This window comes from Balearica regulorum, chromosome 5 (genome assembly GCF_011004875.1).
Source record: "Balearica regulorum gibbericeps isolate bBalReg1 chromosome 5, bBalReg1.pri, whole genome shotgun sequence".
NCBI lineage: Eukaryota > Metazoa > Chordata > Aves > Gruiformes > Gruidae > Balearica > Balearica regulorum.
Window position 1 is genome coordinate 64,255,634 of NC_046188.1, and position 22,988 is coordinate 64,278,621.

The window sequence follows — 22,988 nt, forward strand, 5'->3', positions numbered from 1 at the left end:
AAATGCTGGAAGGGTTTTAATGTTTCTCTAATTAAATTAAGAAACTGTACACAAAGTCACAGCTGAAAAAAATTATTAAAACACACACCTTGCTGTTACTCACATGCAAATAAGAAAACTTATCCTAGAAATACGAAAATGAGAGATCAAAGATAGTCCAAGATATTCTTGCATTTTTATCAGGATATTTTTATACCACTGCAATTTAGTAAGAAGCATTATTTAGTCTTTAGCATACTAATAACCTTTCCTTCCTTTTATGAGAATTTAAAATATTTTGCAAAGACATTCTGTCTCATAAGGTAAATCAGACATACCTGTTTTTAAACTAGAGAGTACTATTTTAACCATTGTTTCAAAACTATTGCCTCACAGAAGAGAAAATATTATTACAAATCTACAGAACCATATGCTGTACAAGGACACCTAGATACTCTGAAGTCCCTACCTCCGATTTTGAAAAAGTTGCAATTTGTATTTGCATTCTGCTACTTCTATAAGGAACTCCAAAAATGAAAGATGACTTACTATTCAAGTATATGTTCCAATGTCATCTCAACTTTAGTTGAGTAACAAAATACTGCCGCGTTACAATATAAAAATCATTTAACAATGAAAAGGAATAAAAAAAGGAACATCTGGAAAATAAAAACATCTGTGGCAAAAAGCAGTCGAGGTTACCCTGTAGAGCAAAGCAGTCATTCCAAGTTTCCCAGCAGCAAACTTCAAGATGTTGAAAACATATGCAAGATAAAGAAACTTTCCAAAACCCTGCACCTACTACCAAAAAAGTGATGTTGATTACACTGCTACAGAATGTATGAGCAGCTACATTGTACAGATTAAGCAACACATCTTTAGAGGTACAATTCCCATCCAAACCTTGCTCAAGTATGCAAGAGCTGAATTTGTCAGTGAAAGTATTGTAAAGGGATTAAAAGGTCTTATGCCTTATGACATCACCTGCCAGAAAATAAAGATGAGTAAAAAAAAATCTTACAGTCCTAAATTTTTGCTAGTGGTAATATACTACACCATACAAATAATTTTTTCTGATATCTACTGAAGAAAAGAGAAAGAAGCAAATAAAGTACACAGCGAAAAAGAATTTTAGTTGCAAGCAAAAAATATGTCCTGTCAGTTCTATGCAGTACATGTCTTTCACCTATGTAAAAAAGTTATCACGTAGTTTAAAAAAATAGGGACCAATAGGTGGAACATAACTGGACTGTAATTTTTTCCAAAAGTACCTCTGAGAACATGAAATGATAGAAGATGTTGTTTACACACCAAGTCTAACAATCTACATTACCAAAAAGAAATCTAAATAAATAGCTGGCATTCTGTAGGAAAACAACCTTCTCGCATAATGTATTAAGTACAATATAAATTGATTTTCCAGTATTGGTCTAGTCAACAATTCAACATAATACAACCACTACTGCTCATTTTTCACATTCATCTCATTGGTACACTAACAGAAGATGCTGCTAAATGACACTAGTATACAGGTGAAATATCTGTAAGATCACTGACTAGGTCTGCATATTCAAGCATTTCAGTAACTTGCATTCTGTATCAACCATCTCTACATCATTCCACATAGAGGGGAAAAAAGATGGTTATGAATATATTTTGAAGCATCCACCAATCATAATCACTCAATAGCCTCAAAATTAATTTCAAACGTATTTTCTTCACAAGGGTTCAATTTTCCAATCACAACTAAATATGAAACAGCAATTTTACATGCAAGATACTCCCTTCTTTACTTATGAACATTTTTTGTATTAAACCATAAAAAAGGCATTTTACCTCCTCTTTGTTATTGTTTTCCCTTCTTCACTTATTTTCTAAAACAGCATACCATAATGTGTGATCTTGATTCTAGAGAACAGACTGGAATACTCCAGCAGTAAACATCTACAATTTATCTTAAAATCCAGGATAGCTTGCTCACTCATCAGATGTAGGTCCTTCAGAAGCCTGGCAAAAGTCCATTTGCTGGTAAACCACTCGCATCCTTGCGCGGCCAGAAGCAAAGGAAGCCACGTTCCAGACCCTCCAGTGTACGCCAAGTGGCTTTCCTTGCACAGCCAAACACTGCATTTCATGTAAGTGGGTGAAACATCCAAAAAAAAATTACTGGGAGCACATTTTTTTTCCAATGCAACAGAACACAGATAGCCCTCTCCCCCTTCCCTCTCAGATCAGAGGTAAGAGAAGCAAACAAAAAGCACCACCACCTGCCTTTGTCACCTGCTTTTAGACAGCTCTGGCAGGCCTCGCTTCAGTATGCATTATTTACTTTACTCATTTTCCTAAGAGTAATGTTGTCTCGAATTAATGACTTTATGACTCAAGCGCGCCATTGTTAACATTTCCATAGGAAATTAAAATTTCAATGTCTGAATGACTTCAGCTAATCACTAGACTTCACAAGACAGAGTTGATTTCCTCAGCTACCTCAGAAGAAACTTCTTTCCTCAATTATAACTGAAGAGATATTTAAGATGCAATGAAAATTTTACAAAGGCTCAACTGAAAATCTAATCCATTCTTCAATATTTATGGTTAGTCAACCCAAAAAAGCCACATACATGTTTTTGATAAGTCTTGGCTGCCAGGTGCCTACAGCAATTTGACATGAGATAATACAATTTTTTTCTAAAGAGGAAGTCTGAAACAATATTAGTTGATTTCAGTGTTTAAAACAGCTATTAGAAAAGTATTTTCCCAAGCTGCTGAGCACCAGCAAACACCACTGGAATGAAGATGACGTGCTCAGAAACTCTGGGAAGAAAAAAAATATTTAAAAAGAAAAACCAGACCATACATCTGGATGACTTCAGATACCCATTAATTTCAAACATCAAATTTGGTAGTTTAACTTTTTAATTATCTCTGTATGCAGAACAAGCCTGTGCAAAGCTACTAATGACAGGATTCTCTTAAACAAAGACAAGTAAGAAAGGAAAAAACCTGCAGATACTTCCCATACTCCAATTGTGATCTTAAACTCTTAGTAATATTTTGTGTGGTAGAAAAAGTCTGTATTCCTGTTTGCAAACTCATATTCAAATATTTAATAAGAAAGCTTAGCCAAAAGGCTGACTAAATAAGACACACAGTACTAGATCGGGAGGAAATGAGTAGCTACATATATTAATTATCACCCTTTCTGTGATCACAGGCTCACTCAAGTTAAAATTTAAAGGGCTTAGATTACTTTCTGGTGAATTTTATTATTTTTCCCCAAGAGGTGCAAAGACTAATGCTGTCACAACAGAAAAGGAGAGCATATACAGCGTCATTACAAGCTGAGTCACCCGAAAGCATTGAATCTTGCTTTATTATAACACAGTGTCTTAAATAGTCTCCTGAAGCACTATCATTTGTTATGCGATAGAGTGATAACAGCGAGCTAACCCAGCATTACAATAAAATGAAATCTGGCGCATCTGCAGAGCTGTTCTCAGTAGGCAGACCAAGCTCCCTTGCTGGTCTCTTTGGAGACAGCAGCTGCAGGCTTCCCTTCCTCTACTGCAATAGAGAAAGACGCAGAACAAAGTTGTGAGAGGTGTCTCGTTGTTGTTGCTGATCGCATTTAGATATGCCTGCTGAGAGCCATGCTGCAGGTGGGAAGAAGAGGTGGTCAGGCAGACGTCCAAGAATTATAACCAAAAGATTCTTCCCTGTGCAGCTGTAGCCATCGACTTACTCTTCTCCCCCAAGTTTTTTCTAGTCACTTTCTCTCTAAAGACCAAAATCTTGAAGTATAAAAAAGTAAAATCTAAAGGGACTTCTTTACCATGCCTCATTCCTGTCTTGCCATCATTCAGATCGAATACATGCATATTTTTCATTTCCTGGTACCACAGTCTAATCACACAGCAGTACCAGCTTCAAAACAGAGAACAGTTGTGCAGTCCTCAAATAAATCATACGCGTTTTAATTGAAGCAAGAAACTTCAGATAATTAGAGTCGGACTGGACTTTCTCCGCCCTCTCAACTGAGAAGCTGTTCATGAACACCAACTCCTGCTTTGTTTTCCTCCCTATCCCCTTCTTTTCCCTCTCATCTCATGATGGAACTCACCCAGATGCGGATACTGTAGAAATTGTATGACATTTGCTGGCATCACATTGTCAAATACTCCTCCTTCTAACTTGTTACTTTTTTATTTAGACTGCTTGTCACAGCAGAGAGCAATTGGTTGTAAGTTAAGGAACTTAAGCAAATAGGGTCTGGTTTTCCAAATCTCCATGTACTGCCATCAAAACCAGTAATATTACTACTTTAAATAATAATAGATATTTGAGGGATTATCTTGTGCATATCTTTTTCAAAATATTTTCAAAAAAGTTTTGATTATGTTTTCCATTTTCATGCACTACCTTCAAATGCTAACTTCACCAAAAAAATACCTTTTAAAGTATGATTTTAGCCAAATATTTTAAAGTGCTCTATCTGATGAGATTCCACTTAGCAAGTTTCCTATTACACACCGCAGAAAATGAATACACTTTGCATATATATGCACTCTGCGCACATTTTATTACACATCTCCCTACACAGCTGTGATCTGAAGCCTGGCTAGCTTCTTTCCTAAATTCACAATATACACAACCAGGAAATGAGGTAAGACAAGAGTGACTGAAGGGGTACACAGGAACTACACGATCAGCTGAAATAACTCTCAATATCCCCCAGTAACGCTAAAGTATCATGAAAAAAGTGTGTTCTGTAATTCCCACAGTATTTTCAGAATTTCTCTCTATTAATTTATTGCCTCTTGCAAGTTCCAGGATCTTTCTTCCTGTTTTACAACAGCAGCTTATCTTTATCAATCACCATATAAATCACTTTGCGGCTGCCACAGAAAAATTAACCATACAATTTGCATATGGAAAGATATTTTCAGCATGCTTCCCACCAAAAAAAAAAATCATATAGTTGTTTCTACAACAAGAACACTATATAAATCATTTTATGTCACCTACTTTCATTTTACAAGTCCAGTGGAAAATAGACTAAAATGATAAAAACAGTTACTATGTCCATGGAGTGTTGTGCTTTTCCAAAACAAGCATTTCAGCATATATCTCATGAGGTAATTAATATTCCATGCCAAACTTGTTATTTTTGTTGCAGCCTACGAAATACTTCATACAACTTGAGAACTCAGAATTAATTTTTCCAGGTCACTTTTCAATTCCTGTTTATCTTGGACACCCTGCAGAAAGCTTCAATTTTGAGAGCCTTTGGTGTAAATGGGTTGTTCCACTTATAAATTATTTGCAGATGGCTTTGGAAGTATTACAGTAAGTACACTGGTCACCAGCACAGCCACGTAACTATTTATATAGCATGATACTTGGAAACCCTTCTTAAAAAACAGAAGCCCACCCTGCAGGGTGCTGTACAGAGAAAGGTTATTTTTGTCCTTAAGAGTTTACACTCAGTATAAGGCAAAAAAGAAAAGGAATACTGAGACAGGGACAACGATATAAAGAAACTAAACAACAATTTCAGAACAATAGACTCTGGTTTTGCACACCAGCAGTCTACCTCTGCTTCCTTTGAGTATCATCTATTACTTGACTAACTAGCTCCACGGAATAGGGAGGAAACAACTATGCTCCAGATCAACATCCAGCAGTGACAACATAACTTCAGGAGGTGAAAGGTTACTGTCTTCAAAATAATTGCAGAGCTCGTGCAGCACTTCAGTGACAAAACACCAATGTCTGACTGTAAGTAATGTCTTATGCTTCCTCTTGTTATTTTGGAAGGCATGCTCATATGCAATCTCAGCCGAAAAATAATCACTTGACATTTGGATGCACGAAAACAGTAGTTATCCTGAGAACAATGCAATATATATCTGAAAGGCTGCATGGAAAGCTCATGGCAAAGCTGAATGTTTTTAAGAAATACCTGTCTCTTTCTAGTACCTAGGTATCACACATTATTTCCACGACAAAAAGGATACCCCCTTCAATGAAAGCTGGGTAGTAAAAATAATCCGAATAATTTCATGAAGAATCAAAGGTAATATCTCCACAAGAAGTCCCAGCTAACTCAAGAAGATGTCAGACAAGATCTGTACTGGGAAAATTAAGTGCCTTATTATTTAGACACAAATTAACACAGTAAGATAAAAAGATCATCTGATATTAACTGTTTCTGATGAATCACTTAAACACTGGAGAAAAGGGAATGATCTCATTCATTCTTTGTCACCTCAAGTTTGCCCACCTACCATTTAATTTACAAACATTAAAAAAAGCTTCCAGAATTATCATAAACCAAATAATACTCCTAGAGCTTACTGTGTCTCCATTTTAGTCTACTCTAGATCATGTTTAATGCAAAACCATAGATGTCATCAGATTACAGGCTTCCCCATAAAATCTGAGTGAGGTATAGTAAGGTATTCTTTTTGTTCTAATTGGAGTTTAAATATTATACATAGAAACGTGCTATGTGTGCTGGAGCACTATCAAAATAGTTTCCTAGAGTTATGTAACCTGTAAGAACCTTTGTTATAAGACCCCCACAAGAATAATTAAAATTTCAAAGTTTTATCCTCTGGCATTCATACTAGAACTCACTGCTAATGAAATTCTTTTTCATATCACTAAAGCTGTATGATGTGGAAGAGATCCACGTCTCTAGTTAAAAGGCAATTGACTATTGCAAAGGAAAAAAACAGGAAAGAGTAAAAATTGGGAAAACATGTTTCTGGATGTCCAGAGACATTCATTCTGAAAATATGCTTGGTTCTTCGCTACCTTTAAGAGAACAGAGAAAACTCAGGCTGACCAGACAACTGCAGAAACACTGGTCAAGTACGCTTAAAGAACACTAGAAGACTGAGAAGACTAAAATGTAGCTTAGTCAATACAGTAAAATTAAAGAGGAAATTACTTGTGTGTGGATTTACTGCAAAAGACTTTTCACTGAGGAGAAAAGAGGTAGATTGGTAAAAACTAATTTGTACAATGTGCTTCAAAGACAGAACTACTACAGGGACTTTGTAGAAACAAGCTCTAAGGCCAGAACAGAAGATTCAAAGATAAGTGGAAATACTATCACTTCAATCCCTGACAAACAGATTTCACAAAGGAGACGGTCAACAAGAATATTCAGTAGGAGAGTACTAACATCTTTATCTCAGCTATGACTTATTCTTAAGTAACATTTATTTTCTTAGGAACCCCTATAAGTATAATAAAACCCCATTCACTCACCAAAACTATAGGGAGAATGTTGTCTTCCTAACTGGATTTTCTTTATACTGGCAACTCCTTGTCTTAGAACACAAGAAGAAATAGAGGCCCAAATCAGCTTTTTTATAGCAAAGGCTATAACTTTGTTAATGCCAAGTAAAGGAAACCTTCATGTGCATAGGAGAAAAGAAAGCAATAAAACAAAATCCAAAATCAGAACATTACCTTCCCTGCCCACAAAATAAAGTGTTCTTGGACTTCCTAGTCATGACTAACTTTAAAAATGTAAATTGATAAAACTGTCCTAGGTCTATATCCATGTTAACAGAAACTGTAGGACCATTCATGTCAGTGAGAAACAGCTTCAATCTTCGCTCAAATTTTCACTGATGCTTACTCTAGCAAAACTCAGTTGACACATTGCATCCTTCTGCGCACAAATTTTTAAAACTTCAAGCTTCAGAAAGTGCTGTAAATATATGATTTACTCTGTCTTTTAAAAAAAAAAAGGAAAAATGTAAGTGCTGTTTTCATTTTCAGTTATGCTAAACAAGTTAGCCATATTATAAATGCTTCTGCTCAAGGTAACACACTTGTGATCTCTTATATCTGTCATTAGTGGTTCACCACTAGCTTAGGAATCTGCAAAACCATGTATACACAGACCTGAAAAAAATCCCACCCAAATAATAAGCTATTTTACATTCATAAATATTTAAATTATGAAAAAGCCTTCAGGAACAATAGTTACTCTCCACAGTTTATAACCATGAATAGAGCTTCTTTTGCAAGTTCTGTTGCAAAATAAGCTTTTTTTACATCAACAAACACAGTTTAATAAACAGTCACTTCATCAGCCTCTTAATTCTTATTTAGGTAAAAACTTACACAACTGGAAAAAATACATACAGCATCACAATTTATATGTTCCTTTAATGCGTGAAAATTTCATCATAGTTCTGACATCTGAGTGAAATGTGAACTCAAAGCTCCTTACGTACTTCACTAGTTCAGGTATCTTCAACAGTAGGACACATGGAAAAGCAATGTGTATGTTACAACAACTACAATATTCGGATTCTCCCCGGTTTTCAAAACACTTGAAATGATGCATTAACTTCCAAACTAAAGAAGGTCTCACAAAGCAATGTGACACGATTTGACTGCAATTTTTTGATCCCCAAATCCACCTCAAACTTGCTATATCCCTTTGCCATTCTTGGATGATGCTGTTTTCGAGTAAAAATAAACATACACACACTTTGAACTTTCTACTTATTTACGTATCATTTCAGTCTTTGTAGTAAAACTGCACATTGATAAGTCTAAATTATTAGGATTCTATGAAGCTAACAAAAACCACTAAAATCACAGACGAAGGCATGTGAAAATCATTTAAGCACTTAAGTTGCTTAAGAAATCCTTTCGACTTAATATCGTATTTAAGATCCCTCAGATGAAAACTATTTCACTGTGTACCACTTTTGTAAAGGGAGTGCGTAACAGTACACTTACACTGCACACACCAGTACAATGTAGATGTATCAACACTGCTGTTTCGAGAGACCTGAGCTAACCCAGATACCAAAAGGGATCTACTCACAGTACTGTGGCAAAATAAGACTACTTGTAATACTTCCACATTATTGATGCTAAACCATTTCTGGTACCATAGCTACAGTACCTCTACAGTGCACCACATTATGCAGTGTAAGCATATCCTAAAGAAATACAGCGCCTCAAACCACGTGAAACCATGGAAATAATTACCTCAGAACGAGGTACGATGATGATTATTTTTAAAACCTACATACTTAATACCTCTTACACAAAGGGAAGAGAGCTCTTCACAAATTGATGACATAGCCATACATGAGAATTCCCTGCTACTATTAGTAATTAACACAACCCTAGAAATACATGAGAGCAATACAGAAAGACAAGCACAAAAGCACGAGATTATTCATATACTTAGAACAGTTTTAAAAAAACCCAGCTTATTTGGGGATTCAGGGATACAGATACCAGATTTTTGTTATTATGAATACAGAGCCTTAATTTGATTTGCAAAACAATTTAGAACCTTTAAAAGGTGCACCTGATTCTTAAAGAGCATCCCTTTATTCCTCTAAACAAAACTTATCCCTCACCACACAAATTCTTCTGCTGGACTATTACTGAATCACAAATGTAATTAACCATTTAACTCACCTGGCCTGGCTGGGGGGATAAACAGTTAACAACCTCCTCCAGCATCACTGGTATGTGCAATCTTCCAAAATTATTGTTTTCTGTACTTTGAGGCAACTCTTCAGTTTCACATTTGTGGACGGTTTGTTCCTTTAACTCAGAATCAGAAAGCTTTTTTGCTGAAGAATGGATCCTTCTGGCCAAAGCAGCCACATTTATTGAATTCAGTTTTAAGTTGCGCAGAAACAAACATTTGTAAACTTGGCACAGACGCTGAGATAACATTTTGGAGTTCATCAACCTAGAAAAACAGTAGATGTCAGGGCTTACTTTGAAACAAGTATTTAAAACAGTAGGTTTGTTTAAAAGACAAAGCAGAAATGCTCTAAGTAAAGCATGACACAGTCCAAGATGGGCAGCTTTATAGATATGTCATATCCGCAAAAAGTCAGAACCTCTTTCTTTAACTTGTTTTCAGAATTTTCAATCTTACCTACCAATCAATCATATTCAAGCAACAATAGTTTTCTTTTCACTAGGAACACCTTTTCCTTTTCATTGCCAGGACTCTAATAGCATTACAATGTCCCAGAGGCACTAACCTTAAAGGACTAACCAAATCTGAGCACAACCAGAACAGTGACTTTATTTTCAAACTGTTTCCATCCCTTTTGCCAAACGTGAGACAATTGCACTGAATAGTAACACTCTGGTTGCCAAGTTTTCCATATTTCTACTTAAAACAGGAATAGACATACCAGAATCTGCAACCATATTTAAAAGAGTGCTATAATTTAGTGTTACGCATGTAGTAAATATATGGTTTTCATCGTCCATTACATCTTGTAATACCAAATATTTGAAGCACAGCCAGAGGGAATTCTCCAGAGTATAACTGAATGAAAAAATACTCAAAACCCTAGAAACATCAGGGTGGTTAGCTACGGAGTTTGTCTTTGGAGAACCGATGATTTTTTTCCCCTCTATCCAAAAAACTCCAAAACCAAGCCAGTAGCCTTCTACTAGAAGGCTGCATGACATAAGCTAATTTTTACCCACCATAAAAAAAAAAAAATTGAAAGTTTAACATAGGTGGTAATAAGGCTTTATTTATACGATATCTGCACTTCTTTATGGAGCTGGGACCTTCTGTAATACTGTATGGCATACCCTCTCCTGCCAGGCAGAGAAGTTGCAAACTTTGACATTAAAACCATGCAAAAAAGCACTATCCTACATTTATCCCCATTAACAGATGGGCAACCTTATTTTAACTATGAGATTTTTATTACACGCTTTATTTTACCTAGCTAGAGGCTTCACATGTTTTGTCTGCATAGATAAAAACATGCAGAGTCATCACCTCTGGAAAGTTATTCTTCTGATAATTTAAACTTCAGCTGGGCAGTATTTCCCCTTATCTTCAATTTAGAAGCACGTATCAGACTGTAACCTTGCACAGACATACTACAGCCCTAAGGTTTTGCAATGAACCACAATGCCTCTACAAAAAATATCATACGAACAGCACGAAGACCAACAATCATCATCCAACTCACACTGCCCTATGCTGTTACAAGCCCAGGAGGTGTTAACGCTAGGTACACACTTTGCTCACAACCAACCTCATTGTACACATTTGGGGATTTTTTCCTTTGAAGTGAGCAAAAAGCACGCTTTCTTACAGCACATATCTTAAGCAACATTCAGGCGCAATTTTGAGGCAGCCACCTGCATAGCAGGACTCGCACTGAAGCGGATAGTAAAGGCAGCCAGGGAACAAAAATTCGGCTCCATAACGCTTTTTCCCAGAGGCCACCGGAGAAGCGCCACGCAGCCCACACCCCAGCCCAAACCAGGCCCCACGGCGGTGCGCTGGAGAAAAGGCTGAGGGCTGCTCCCCGCCCGGGCCCGGCCGGCAGGACACGGGAGACCGCCTGCCCACCCCGCCAGGCCCAAGGGGAAGACCCCTTCACGGCGGGCCCTGCCACTGCCCCTCAGCCCCCGTTCCCAGCAGAGTCCTCACACACACACCCGCTTCACTTCACCTCCCCTCCCCTCCGCCTAAGCCACCCACTGTCTCCCTGACAGGCTCAGAAGGGCGGGAAGCACTCCGCCCGCCCCCGCGCTACGGCTACAGGGGAGCTTCCACCTCAGCTGAACACTGGCGGGGCCACCACCTCGGAGCTCCCCCCGCCCCCAGACGCCGGCAGCCTCTCTGAGGGGGAACACCTGCCCGCTAGGCACCGCGGACCGACCCTAGGGACACCCGTAGAGGAGGCCAGGCCCCAACAGGGACTAAGCGATACAACCGCTCGTCCCCACGCGCTTACCGTCAGCACCGTCGCACTGCTGGCGTCATGTCGGCGGCGGCCAATGAGGAGGCGCGGGGGGCGGGCCGCTTGTGTTTGAATTCGGCGGCCGGGGTTAGCGGCGGTTTGCTCGGCCGTGGCGCTGAGGTGAGTGGTGGCTCGGGCGGGCGCCTGGGTGGAGGTCGGGCCCTTCGCCATAGCCCTGGCTGTGCCGTGGGCCCTGGGGGAGAGCGTTCTGGGGGAGGGGGTGAGGAGAGGACTGAGTAGGGCGGGGTGGGGCCGGGCCGCCGCCGCCCCCCTTCCCGCTCGCCAGCCTCTGGGTGTTCCGTCCGCTTTACGGCCTTGCTCCGTGGCCGTGTCTCGGTCGTGCCAGTGGCTGTGGGGTGGCTCGGCTGAGAGGGGGGTAAGCTTGCCTCAAAGCTGAAAAAGTGTCACCTAGAGCCTTTAGCGTGACGGTTGCTGTCCACTGTTAGGAGCAAACGAGCCTCAGTTATCAGCGGGGATGGCCCATTTAAAGGAAATTGTGGTCTGACGTCTATGGAACGTGTTTCTGCATCCCATGCGAGTTATGTTAACGTGAATCCCACTTTAACTGTCTCTTTAAACCAACGTGCTACGTGACTAAACCAATACCTCAGAAAAAGCAGATAGGCAGCTGCTCTGTGTTTTGCTGAAGGACAAGAAAACCACTTGCTTTGGTCTGTGGAAATCTGGTAGCTCATCTGCAAGCTTGCTTGGAAATAAAGGAAAGACAGTAGATTAATTAATAGTTGAAATTGTTGAAATAAGCTTACGAATTTCCTAGGGAAATGCTACTTAGTTTTCTTAAAGCTATGCTGAATTAGGTCACCTGTTCAGGCCAGGTAACAGTGCTTTCTAAAGTTGTATTGTCACTGTAGCAGTCCTGAGGGCTGACTAACAAGGGATGGGCAGATCCAGCACAGGTGCAAGATGTTAGTCCTGATTAAAGGTGTGAATTATTTGAAATATAAGGCCTCTCACTCTTTTTTTGTCAATTGCAGAAAAGATTCACCTGCTTGATCTGAAAGAGTCTTAGAAGTGAAGAAAGGGCACAAAAGGGATGTTGATATGTCTGCTGCTCAGGAAGATGATGTCTGTAATCATGTGAAAGTGGTGGTCCGTGTCCGTCCAGAGTCTCAAAAGGAAAAAGATGGCAACTTTAGCAAGGTTGTTCATGTTGTTGACCAGCATATATTGGTCTTTGATCCAAAGGAGGAGGAAGTTAGCTTCTTTCACGGGAAGAGACTGACCCATAGGGATATTAATAAGAGAAAAAAGAAAGATCTGAAATTTGTGTTTGATGCTGTTTTTGCTGAGAGTTCATCCCAGTTGGAAGTTTTTGAGCATACTACCAAAAGTCTAATTGATGGTTTCTTAAACGGATATAACTGCACAGGTAACTTTGCTATTTATCTTCTTCAATTTAAAAACTTCACTAAATTCCTCAAAGTTTCTACTACTGTATTTGACTGCTGCAGAGGCCTTAAAAAAAGACTGCGAGAGAAATAAAGCACTTTAGTTTAATTTATAGATATGAGAAGCTGGCTTTTTACCCTACAGAAGCTAGGATAGCTGTATTCTATTTTGAAAATGAATTCATGTTAGAGCTATAATAGACTTCAGAATTTTATCTGAAATATGCATACTTATGAGGGGAGTCCTTTGGAAAGAGTTATCCAACCAGGAGCAGTTGTGTCACTGAGTGTGTGGTAGCCTGCATTATGAACCGTGTTAAGAGCTTGGGTTTTTAATTGGCAAATGGAAGGTAGGGAGGAAACAAAATACCTACCTGCAATAAGTTGATGGCTTAGGGTTAGGAGAGTAAGCAAACAATATTTTCATGTAAATTATCAATGAATGAATTTTGAACTGAAAATTCAAAAATAAATGTGATTTTGAAATAGCTTGCTGATTATAGCTGTAAAGGTAAAGCCTGAGTAAGAAACTTGATTAGTTTATATAAACAGCTGTGCAGAATGACAGAGGTGTGTGCATGTCCTTTTGACTTTTGCATTCCTGATTAGTTTACTAGTATAAAGTACATCTTTCTGCTTTGTTGCTTTTGTGTGAAAATTCAGTGCTTGCGTATGGTGCAACGGGAGCTGGAAAGACTCATACAATGTTAGGTTCCCCTGAAGATCCTGGAGTGATGTATTTAACCATGATGGCGCTTTATAATTGCATGGATCAAATAAAAGAAGATAAAATATGCAATGTTGCGGTCTCTTATTTAGAGGTAAGCAAGTTCCTGCATTTGTTATGTTGCTTTAAATAAGGCATATTTTAATAAGGACAAGCTGGTTTTGCCTTCCCCCTGGCCCTTTCTGGGTGACACTTTGCAAAATGTGTCCCTGATAGGGATGGAACTGAATGGTTCTCAACAAATTTGATGTTACTCACAGGTACCTGTTACTGATTTACAGAAGGCTGCCCAAAAAGGGCAATCTCTTCTAATATATTTACTAAACATTCTAATGATTTCTGTCTTGCTGATCACTTTCGTCCTTCTGAACATCTGTTGATGTGTACAAGAAAATATCTTTTCAGGGTTATATTTCAGGACTTCACAATAAAATCCTATAAGTACTGTGAAATCACACAACAAAATGATTTCTAATCCCTTTTTAATGATGTTTTTTAAAGCTTTCAGTTTATTTTATTTATCTGAGCTACAGTACAACTACTTGAATTAGAGCTGCTATGCCAATGGTTAGTTCTTTACAAATATTCCTTTTGTTCTTTGTCATCTTCTCCTCTCTTCAACTTTTTTGCATCACGGTTCTGTTTTACAAGTAGCTGTCTTGGCACTGCTGTCAAGCAGTAGTAGTAAAATTGTTACCTTCAGGCCTCCTCAAAGTCTTAGTGAAAGAATAGTTAGTATTTGGGGAGGGAAGAAGGAGGAGGAAAAAGTTTGCTTTGCCATGTGCTATTACAAGTGCTTCCACAGACCAAGAAATTTAGGAATTTTAATGGTAGTGTATTTGGATTAAGAAATCTTGCTGAAGTATAGATTCTGAAGTGTGATAGAGGACAATAAATGCTTTTAGATTTGTGCTTGCTGCAAAATTTTTTTTTAAAAAAGTGAGCTTTTACTTTTTTAATAAAGAATAAAGACTTTACTAGGAAGGAGTGCCTTCCACTTCAGTGGCTAAAAATATCATGCAAATTGAATTAATTGAATATTTCAAGCTCAATATAGGAAAGCTGTTTGGCAAAAATTGTACTGAATGAATTTGTTACTTTGTCTTATGTATTAGAAGACTGTGATTTCTGGTTGGTTACGCTTAATCCTGTCAGGTATGGTAGGATAGTTTTATTAAAAGACTTTAAATTCACATTCAAAGGTCTACAATGAACAGATCCGTGATCTGCTGGTAAACTCGGGACCTCTGGCTGTTCGTGAAGATACCCAGAAAGGGGTGGTAGTTCAAGGGCTAACATTACATCAGGTATGTAAATAGATACTGAAATTCAGGAAGCCTCACAATATATTTGAGAAAATGGTGAAGTTCCCATTGATCTGTGAAAGTTGTCTGCAACTTGGTAAGTTCCTAGTGGGCTTTTTTTCCTGCCATAATCACCAGAACCTTAGTAACTTGCAAAACTATTTAATTGTTCAAAAGTATGTTGTGGAAAAAGCTGCTAATATTCTTGAATACAAATGGATAAAAGCATTTGGTCCTTATTGTCAAAAGGGTACCATTAGTCTGATGCTCACCTTCAGGTTTTGGAAGATTTGGGTTTTTAGCTAAAACATCTTAGTGCTTTTTAAAGAAATACACTGCCTTCAGTGCCATCTTGGAGTGTTCTACACCTCTGCAATGTCTCAGGGTTATTCTTGTTTTTAAATAACCGTGTTTGGAAAGTTTAATGTTTAATTACTTTTCCAGGGCAGCATAGCAATTCTTTGGCAAAGTCAGTAACAGAACTTAGTTTTCCAATCTGAAAATCAACTTGTGGACCTACTTTCTTGCAGCCTTTTAGCATACGTTACATCCTTTGTAGCTTCCAGCTTTTGTGTACATGGAATAATGGATCAACAGGAAACAGCGTTATTAGTTTGGCTCACTCTGAACATCATCCTTCCCAAAGCTTGGGTCTTATGGGGAAAAATAGTATATCACTGTTTAATGCATTAGTACAAGAAAAATTAAGTCAATCATTATTAAATATCACTTCTAACTGTGGAGAACCTTTGCAGATTTGTTTAAATTCTTCACTAAAAATATTCTGTGATGTAGTTTCTACAGTTAAGTGCTTGCTTTTTGTACCTTACTGTTTTTTAATTGAGAATGTTTGTTTGAAAAGTTCATTTATTTTTTTGAAGGTGAATGTTAATGTATTTTAGAATCAGTGTAGAATCTCCTATAGCTGACAAAAAAGTGCATTTATCTTCTGTTCTACCCTTAAAGCCTAAATCGGCAGAGGAAATCCTTCAAATGTTGGATTATGGAAATAAAAATAGAACACAGCATCCCACAGATGTAAATGCCTCCTCTTCCCGGTCCCATGCTGTCTTTCAGGTAAGATGATATAGCAGATGTACAGTGGACATTACTATGAGTTGTAGGTTTTGTTTAAAGTTGAATTCAATAGAAGCTTTCTTAAACTGTGTGGAACCTTATTTTGGGTGAGAGGAGATTAAAGTTTTCCAGTTTACTGTTTTGACTTCTCAGTCCTTGTATGTTTGTAAAGATTCATAGTGATTATATCTGAAGAAACAAATTCAATGAAAAGGTCTCTAGTTCCAATAGTTTGAATTAATATTCCTCAGAAGAAATATCTTTTCTGTAAAACTGTAATTTTGAGCCTTGAATATACTTCTATATTGTAATCTTATAAACTAGAAGTTGTTGGGATTTTGTTTGATGCTTTCTGGCTCCACTGTGTTGCTCAGCATTTTTCTAGGAAAAATATTTTACAGAATGCAGTTATGTCTGACTGTAAACTGAGAATCTCAAGTAGTGCTTTCTCATCCTGCTTATTTTGGTTAATGTTGAGTTTCACACTAAAGTGATTTCTTAATATTCTGATATGTACCAAGTTTTAGAACAAATAAAGCAGCATATGTTCTCTGAAAATATCTCCATACGCATACTTGCATGATCAAAATGAAATGCTGATTTTTAGTTTCCATAGATGAGTTTTGCATGTGTTGTACAAATTGGCCAGAACCTAAGACTTCTCCAAAGATTATTGCTGTTTGCTAACGACCATCTTATCCTTCTGACTCCTCTTAAATACAACCTGTGATATTTTAAAAAAGTAATATTTAAAAATTAGCCTTGTTAACTAAAACTTCTGTTTATTACTGCACACTGCACATTATCTTGAATTGTTTATATGTTGTCATTCTGGGTTGCAAAATATTAACATAAATTTGAATTCTGGTTCTTGCATTACAACTGAACTATTTAACTGTTATGCATTTCTTAACTGTATGTGCAGACTTAGGCAATGCTTAATAACTATAGCCAAAGTTTGTATTTTGCCACAGATGATGGCGATGCAAGTAGCTGTAAAGTTAGCACTCCAGAGCTCTACTGTCATACTAATGAGAAGAGGTTAATAACAGACAGCATATGTGTTAAATACTTCTAAAACATGTAACACAGCAAAAGTCATTCCTACTCTAAAAACTTCAATGTTTTCTTATATACCTTAGACTTCTATTGGAAATTGCCCTTCCTGTTTTAATTTCCCCTGAGATCTTGCCCATGGTTGTACATTTAAGGCGAAGACTACTAAGTTGTTCAGTTTAAGAACTGCATTGCTGTGTATGTGTGCTACTGTTAATAAGGCCCAAAGTACCATGCCACAGACATGAGATCAGAGAGTGAACTGCTGATTTCTGCTTCTTTACTTGCTGGGCTGTGGAGTATCTTACCTCCCTCACTTTTACTCAGAAAAAAGCTCTGGATTGTATTATCTGGCAAGCTTTGTGTTCTCCTCCGTTCATTTCTATAAGTGGCAAGCAACTAAATAAATTAGGTAGACTTTGCAGGCTCATAGTATCTTTAAGATGACAAACCGTTCAATGAGCAGGGATGCTGGAGAATTTGTGTTCTAATATTTTAGTATATTAGTATACCTATATCTTACCACAATTTTGTATGGAAAAAAAACCTCGTTGGTATACTTGATCAGATTTACACTTTTTAAAAATTTATCATTTCAAACCATTTCTAGCTTACAGCAAAAGTGAACCAGATGTGAATGCTTACCAGGTGAGCAGGTTTACCTTCTGGCAATATAAGTAAAAACATAATGAAAACAAAGATCCTCTCACATCTAAATGTTGCAGGAACAACAAATATAGTATTCCTGTGTATGTATTAAAAATATATTTAGGATGCAGCTTGTTTGCAATGCACTGAACAAAAACTGTCATGCTCAGTGGTTTTGTAAATGCTTTTCATATTGTTATAAAATAAACAAGGTTTGGTTTTTATTTTTTGTGTGTTATATACACATGGTAAACTGGTGTGATGCATGAGAAAGTACAAATAACAATCCTTTGAATGTTTACCAAATACTGTTACAGTAAGCATCTGACTTTAAAAAGCAAAAAGTATACACTGAGATGGTCTAGCTGTCAATCAAGATATTTAATTGCTTTCACTTCAGTGTTATTTTCTTCTGAGTGCACAAGGTATTGGTAAAAGTCATGATTTGTTTTGCTAGATAGTTGTATCTTGAATGTGTGGTTTATATAATTATCTACTAATATCATGTGTTCTCAAAGATAAACTAGTGCAGCCTTTGAATAATAGCGCATTTGAGAGTGAATGGGTTTTAAGCCTTTTTCACGGAAGTGACTTTATGTTTGTGAGGAAGGGAGGATTATGTAATTTATTTAGAAAAATGTGTGTGTAAATAGATGATTAATAGAAATGCTGCATCTGCATGTAGCACTTTAAAGGAATGTTATTTTAGCTAACTAGATTGGTCCAATGAATGCAATTGAAAGTTTAACAGGTTTTAATTAAAACGTACTGGTTTAAGCTACACAAATTTACAACCATACACTTTAAGTGGATTCTTAGATATCTACCTACTTGGTGCACTTATTAGCAGTGTTGGCACCTGTAAGAAATAATTACAAACTGGTCAATTAGTACTATGAGTAATCACTTATGTCAGTTTCCCATCTATTTCCACAAATCTGTGACATTCTGCAAAACATGTCTTACCTGTTTATTCTTTATTGCCTCTTTGGTACCACAGATATAAATGATGAGAAATCCCTATTGCTGTCTTGATTCCTCTTCATTTTTAAGGTTTCTATTGTTTTAAGAGTTGCTCTTGTTTGTAGAGATCAGTTATCTTTTATGCTGGCTTTGGTTTTTGTTGTTAATTTGATTGGAGCAGGGTGTTTTCTGGAACTGACTCAGAGTAGTAAAAGTCTTGGCTCAGGACATTCTGAGCTGATTTTGGAGATGCAAGTTTTGCCTTACTGTACCATCTGTCTTAGGTTTGAAGTCTCTATCTAGGTCAGGCAATTACTGCATCTGAAAGTAAAATCCCAATTGCCACACTGTTCTGTTGAAAGTGCTCTGCCGATGGACAAAGAAATAGAAAAGATTCTGCTTTGGGGCATTTCCTGTATCTTCTGGATTTTTATAAAAGCTTGAGTCATACAGCATAATTTCGCTCACTTCACCTTTCCATATGTCAGTAATGATAGTTACTGGGTTCTGGTAGAGTGCTACCAGCCTGAGATAGCTACTTTACCAAGGTAAGTAGAGGAAGTGGCTTTTTTCTTCTTTGTTTTTTTTCTATCGTACTAGAAATGGTACAACAGAACTTACCTGTGGTGTTTGATATAGAAACATGTCTGTTTGGTTTAGATGTACCTTTTGTGGCAAGTCATAGGAATTTCATTCACTCACAATACTTGTTAACTTTTTTCTGTTACGAATTGCCGTGAAGACTTCATTTCTCATGTGCAGAGCTTAAAACTACAGAACTGCTGAGATATCATCTTTATTAGTCAATCACCTCTTATGTATGGCAATTATTTCCCAATTCACTGTCTAAGAATGCATTCATGAAAGTGTCGGTAACCATTAGCCTTACAGATGGCAAAGCACTCAACACAAAAGAAGGGGAAATTTATAGACAATCCTGAAAAAGTAAAAGCTATCTAAGGACAACTGTAACTTTTCTTATTTGTATAATTATGCTCTGCTTACTTCCTCATAAACCTCAGGAAGGAATACATTCACTAGCAGAAGGAAACAAAAGCATTTAGTTCCTTGTATATCTCCTGTACCATGAAATTTCAGGAAAGAAGGGATGAGGGGCAGAGCAAGTGGCCTCAGGGGTCTCAGCTTTCCAAAAGACCCTGAAGTAGTACGTGTTTGTAAATGAGTATTGTTTCCCTATGAATGGTAGTTACAGTTAAGTCTAGGTGACTGAAAGTCCAGCCTTTTTCCTAGTTTATCCCTATGTATATGTCTTTATGGCATACTCTTAAAGGTGCCTTTAAAAAACAAACACCTTTTTCAGTTTAAAGTGCAATAGTGTGGTATACATCTTGAGTGTAGAAGAATCAAGAGCTATTTTACCTATGAAATTTGTTTGAAGCTTGCCAATCTTTGCCACTGTGATAAGCCCCAGCCCAGTTGCTTGATTAATCCTCTGCAGTAGGATGAGGGAGAGAATCAAAAGGGTAAAAGCAAGAGGGAGGCGGAAATAACTTGTGGTTCACCTAATCAGTGAAGGGGTTGCGGGGGAAACAAGCACTTGCCACAGGCAAACTGATGCTCAGCCAGTCATCAAGCAATGGTTACTTTGGTGAAAATTTTGATCACTTGGAATGAGCTGTCCCCTTGCAACCTCTTGCCAACTGCCTTGACACTGTACAACCACTGTTTAGCAAAAACCAGACACTGGTGTTTTAGCAGCACTGTTTGAGTCAGAAATCTGAAAGCATCATACAGGCTGCTATGCAGAAAATTAACTCCATCCCAGCCAAACTCAATGCAACCACACTCTGCTTCTTTTTCCCTACTAATACCTGAGCAGGTGAGTTTGAGGTAAGTGTCAGAAATTGATTTACTATTCTGCATTAGGCCAAACTGCCTGTTGGTGTTAAATATGTACTGAAAGGTTTAATTTTGGGACTGATTCTAATAAGAATTTCTGAAAGCAATTGTTACACCGTAACTTACAGCTTAGAGTAACAACAGACCGATTAGTGGTTACTTTTTAATTATTTTCTTCTTTTTTTAATTGTAGATTTATCTAAGGCAGCAAGATAAATCAGCTAGTATTAATCAGAATGTTCGCCTCGCCAAAATGTCTCTCATTGACCTGGCAGGATCTGAACGTGCCAGTGTGACAAATACCAAGGGGGCTCGTTTTAGAGAAGGAACAAATATTAACCGCTCCCTGCTAGCTCTTGGAAATGTCATTAATGCCTTGGCAGATCCAAAGGTATGTGCTGCTTTCCCATGTAGTCTTCACCTCTAAGTGTCTGAAAATATTAAAAAATGGTAAGCTGTCCTTGAGTAATGGGGATTACATTGTTGAAACTTCTCACATCATCGTTTTCCTTTATGGTTTTTTTATGGGTTTCCACCATCACCTCTGTGATAGCTGAAAGATAATCCCAATGGGAAAGAGTTATCAAAAATAGAGTGCAGCTACCTAAAGATTGTGTGAAAGATGAATGTACCTGCTTTTTTCTTACCCACCTTTTTCAAAATCAAGCATATGTAGAGAAGCTTGCATGAGTAAATAAATAGCCTTAAGAGGACAAAGATTTTTCCTGAGGTTTATGCCCTTTAATCTTAAAGGAGGCAGCTTTTATAGGAGAAAACACCTATCCAAAGTTGTTCTTTTGCATTCTTACGTACATCCACGTGTGCATCATCCCCCACTGACCCCCCGCCCTCTACTCACAGTAGTGAATTAGTCTCCTGATCTGGCTCACCAGCTCAAGGGAAAGAGTGGGGACAGTTGTGTGGGAGAATGACAAAACCTCCCAAACTTTTGCCAAAGTCAAGTCCATTGCCTGTAGCTACACCCTTTTTGTCCTTCTGGTCAGTTACAAATTTCCCCCTTCAAATATGCCGGGGGGAATGATCAGAGTTTTTATTTCCCTTCCTGGTTCTGTACATTCTCATCACCATCTTGTTGGAGTGGGAGACAGAATTTAAAATCTGTACCACAGACATAAGTAAGATTCTTCATGTTGACTTATTTGGTGTGGATTGGGGTCCTAGTGACCTAACTTTGTACTGAAAGATTAAGATTCTGTAGATGTGATTGAAAAAAAGCTTCACAAGGCAGACGTTGGCTTGCCTGGAAAGGTTGTAGAATCTCCATCCTTGGAGATACTCAAAACCCAACTGGCCATAGTCCTTGGCAGCTTGCTCTAGGTGACTCTGCTTTGAGCAGAGGGATTGGACTAGATGGATCTGGAGACGTCGTTCCCAACCTCGATTATTCTGTGAACTGGAAGTAGTTTAACGTAGTCTACCTTTTCTGCTAGTTGCCCAAATCACAAAAATAATTGGACCATATCTGGACATAAGAAAGTAACCTGGCTAATACATGTGTTATAAAGGTATTAAACAGTTCCAAGGGATTTAAAACTGTTTGAGATGTATATGTAATTTTTAAAATTACTTATGTCAAAGAAAAGTTCCAAGGCTGTTTGTCACGTTTTGTGGCATTGTTGGAATTCTAAGCAAAATTTTAGGCAGGTGAATATTTAAAGTACAATTCAATAATCCATAAAAATGCATATAACTTTCTTTCTAGAGCAAGAAACAGCACATTCCTTATCGAAACAGCAAGCTTACTCGTTTATTGAAAGATTCTCTTGGAGGAAATTGCCGAACAATAATGATAGCTGCTGTTAGTCCATCTTCTATGTTCTATGATGATACATATAATACTCTTAAGTATGCAAACCGAGCAAAGGATATCAAGTCTTCTGTGAGTATGTTGGTATTGATCTTTTGTGAAAGTATAATAATATAGTATTAAGAGGAGGAGTTCTTTCTTTTAGAAGATTATAACTTTCTTCATTGTCTCAATTTTTTCCCATCTTACAGTCAAATCTTTTTTTCATAATCCTTTGTATCGCAGGTCCTAATTTCTTACATAACATGGGTTTGACTGTTGCTTCCATTTGTTGCATAGTTTTTATAATAAAATGCACAAGATACACATTAAATAGTAAAACTAGTCTGAATAAATGCAGAATGCGCTTGC

The 22,988-nt window shown here is 37.6% G+C and overlaps 2 protein-coding genes across 12 annotated transcripts in view; one reads left to right on the plus strand and one right to left on the minus strand.

Moving 5' to 3' along the window:
- The window catches only part of METTL15 (methyltransferase 15, mitochondrial 12S rRNA N4-cytidine), a 101,711-nt gene extending 89,833 nt beyond the window's left edge, over positions 1 to 11,878 (minus strand). The window contains exons 1-3 of one of the 10 annotated variants that reach the window (XM_075755303.1): positions 11,685 to 11,743; positions 11,052 to 11,176; positions 9,448 to 9,727 (exon numbers count right to left, since the gene is read on the minus strand). In XM_075755303.1, coding sequence (XP_075611418.1) covers positions 9,448 to 9,727; positions 11,052 to 11,065 — 294 coding nt within the window. In that variant the 5' untranslated portion in view covers positions 11,066 to 11,176; positions 11,685 to 11,743. The other 9 variants (XM_075755304.1, XM_075755311.1, XM_075755307.1 and 6 more) reach the window with 9 other exon arrangements.
- KIF18A (kinesin family member 18A) overlaps positions 11,145 to 22,988 on the plus strand; it is a 43,201-nt gene continuing 31,357 nt past the window's right edge. The window contains exons 1-7 of one of the 2 annotated variants that reach the window (XM_075755301.1): positions 11,145 to 11,885; positions 12,761 to 13,155; positions 13,838 to 13,995; positions 15,104 to 15,208; positions 16,172 to 16,282; positions 21,003 to 21,200; positions 22,533 to 22,709. In XM_075755301.1, coding sequence (XP_075611416.1) covers positions 12,828 to 13,155; positions 13,838 to 13,995; positions 15,104 to 15,208; positions 16,172 to 16,282; positions 21,003 to 21,200; positions 22,533 to 22,709 — 1,077 coding nt within the window. In that variant the 5' untranslated portion in view covers positions 11,145 to 11,885; positions 12,761 to 12,827. Of the gene's footprint in view, positions 11,886 to 12,065; positions 12,142 to 12,760; positions 13,156 to 13,837; positions 13,996 to 15,103; positions 15,209 to 16,171; positions 16,283 to 21,002; positions 21,201 to 22,532; positions 22,710 to 22,988 lie in introns of those variants that run through there. The other variant, XM_075755299.1, reaches the window with a different exon arrangement.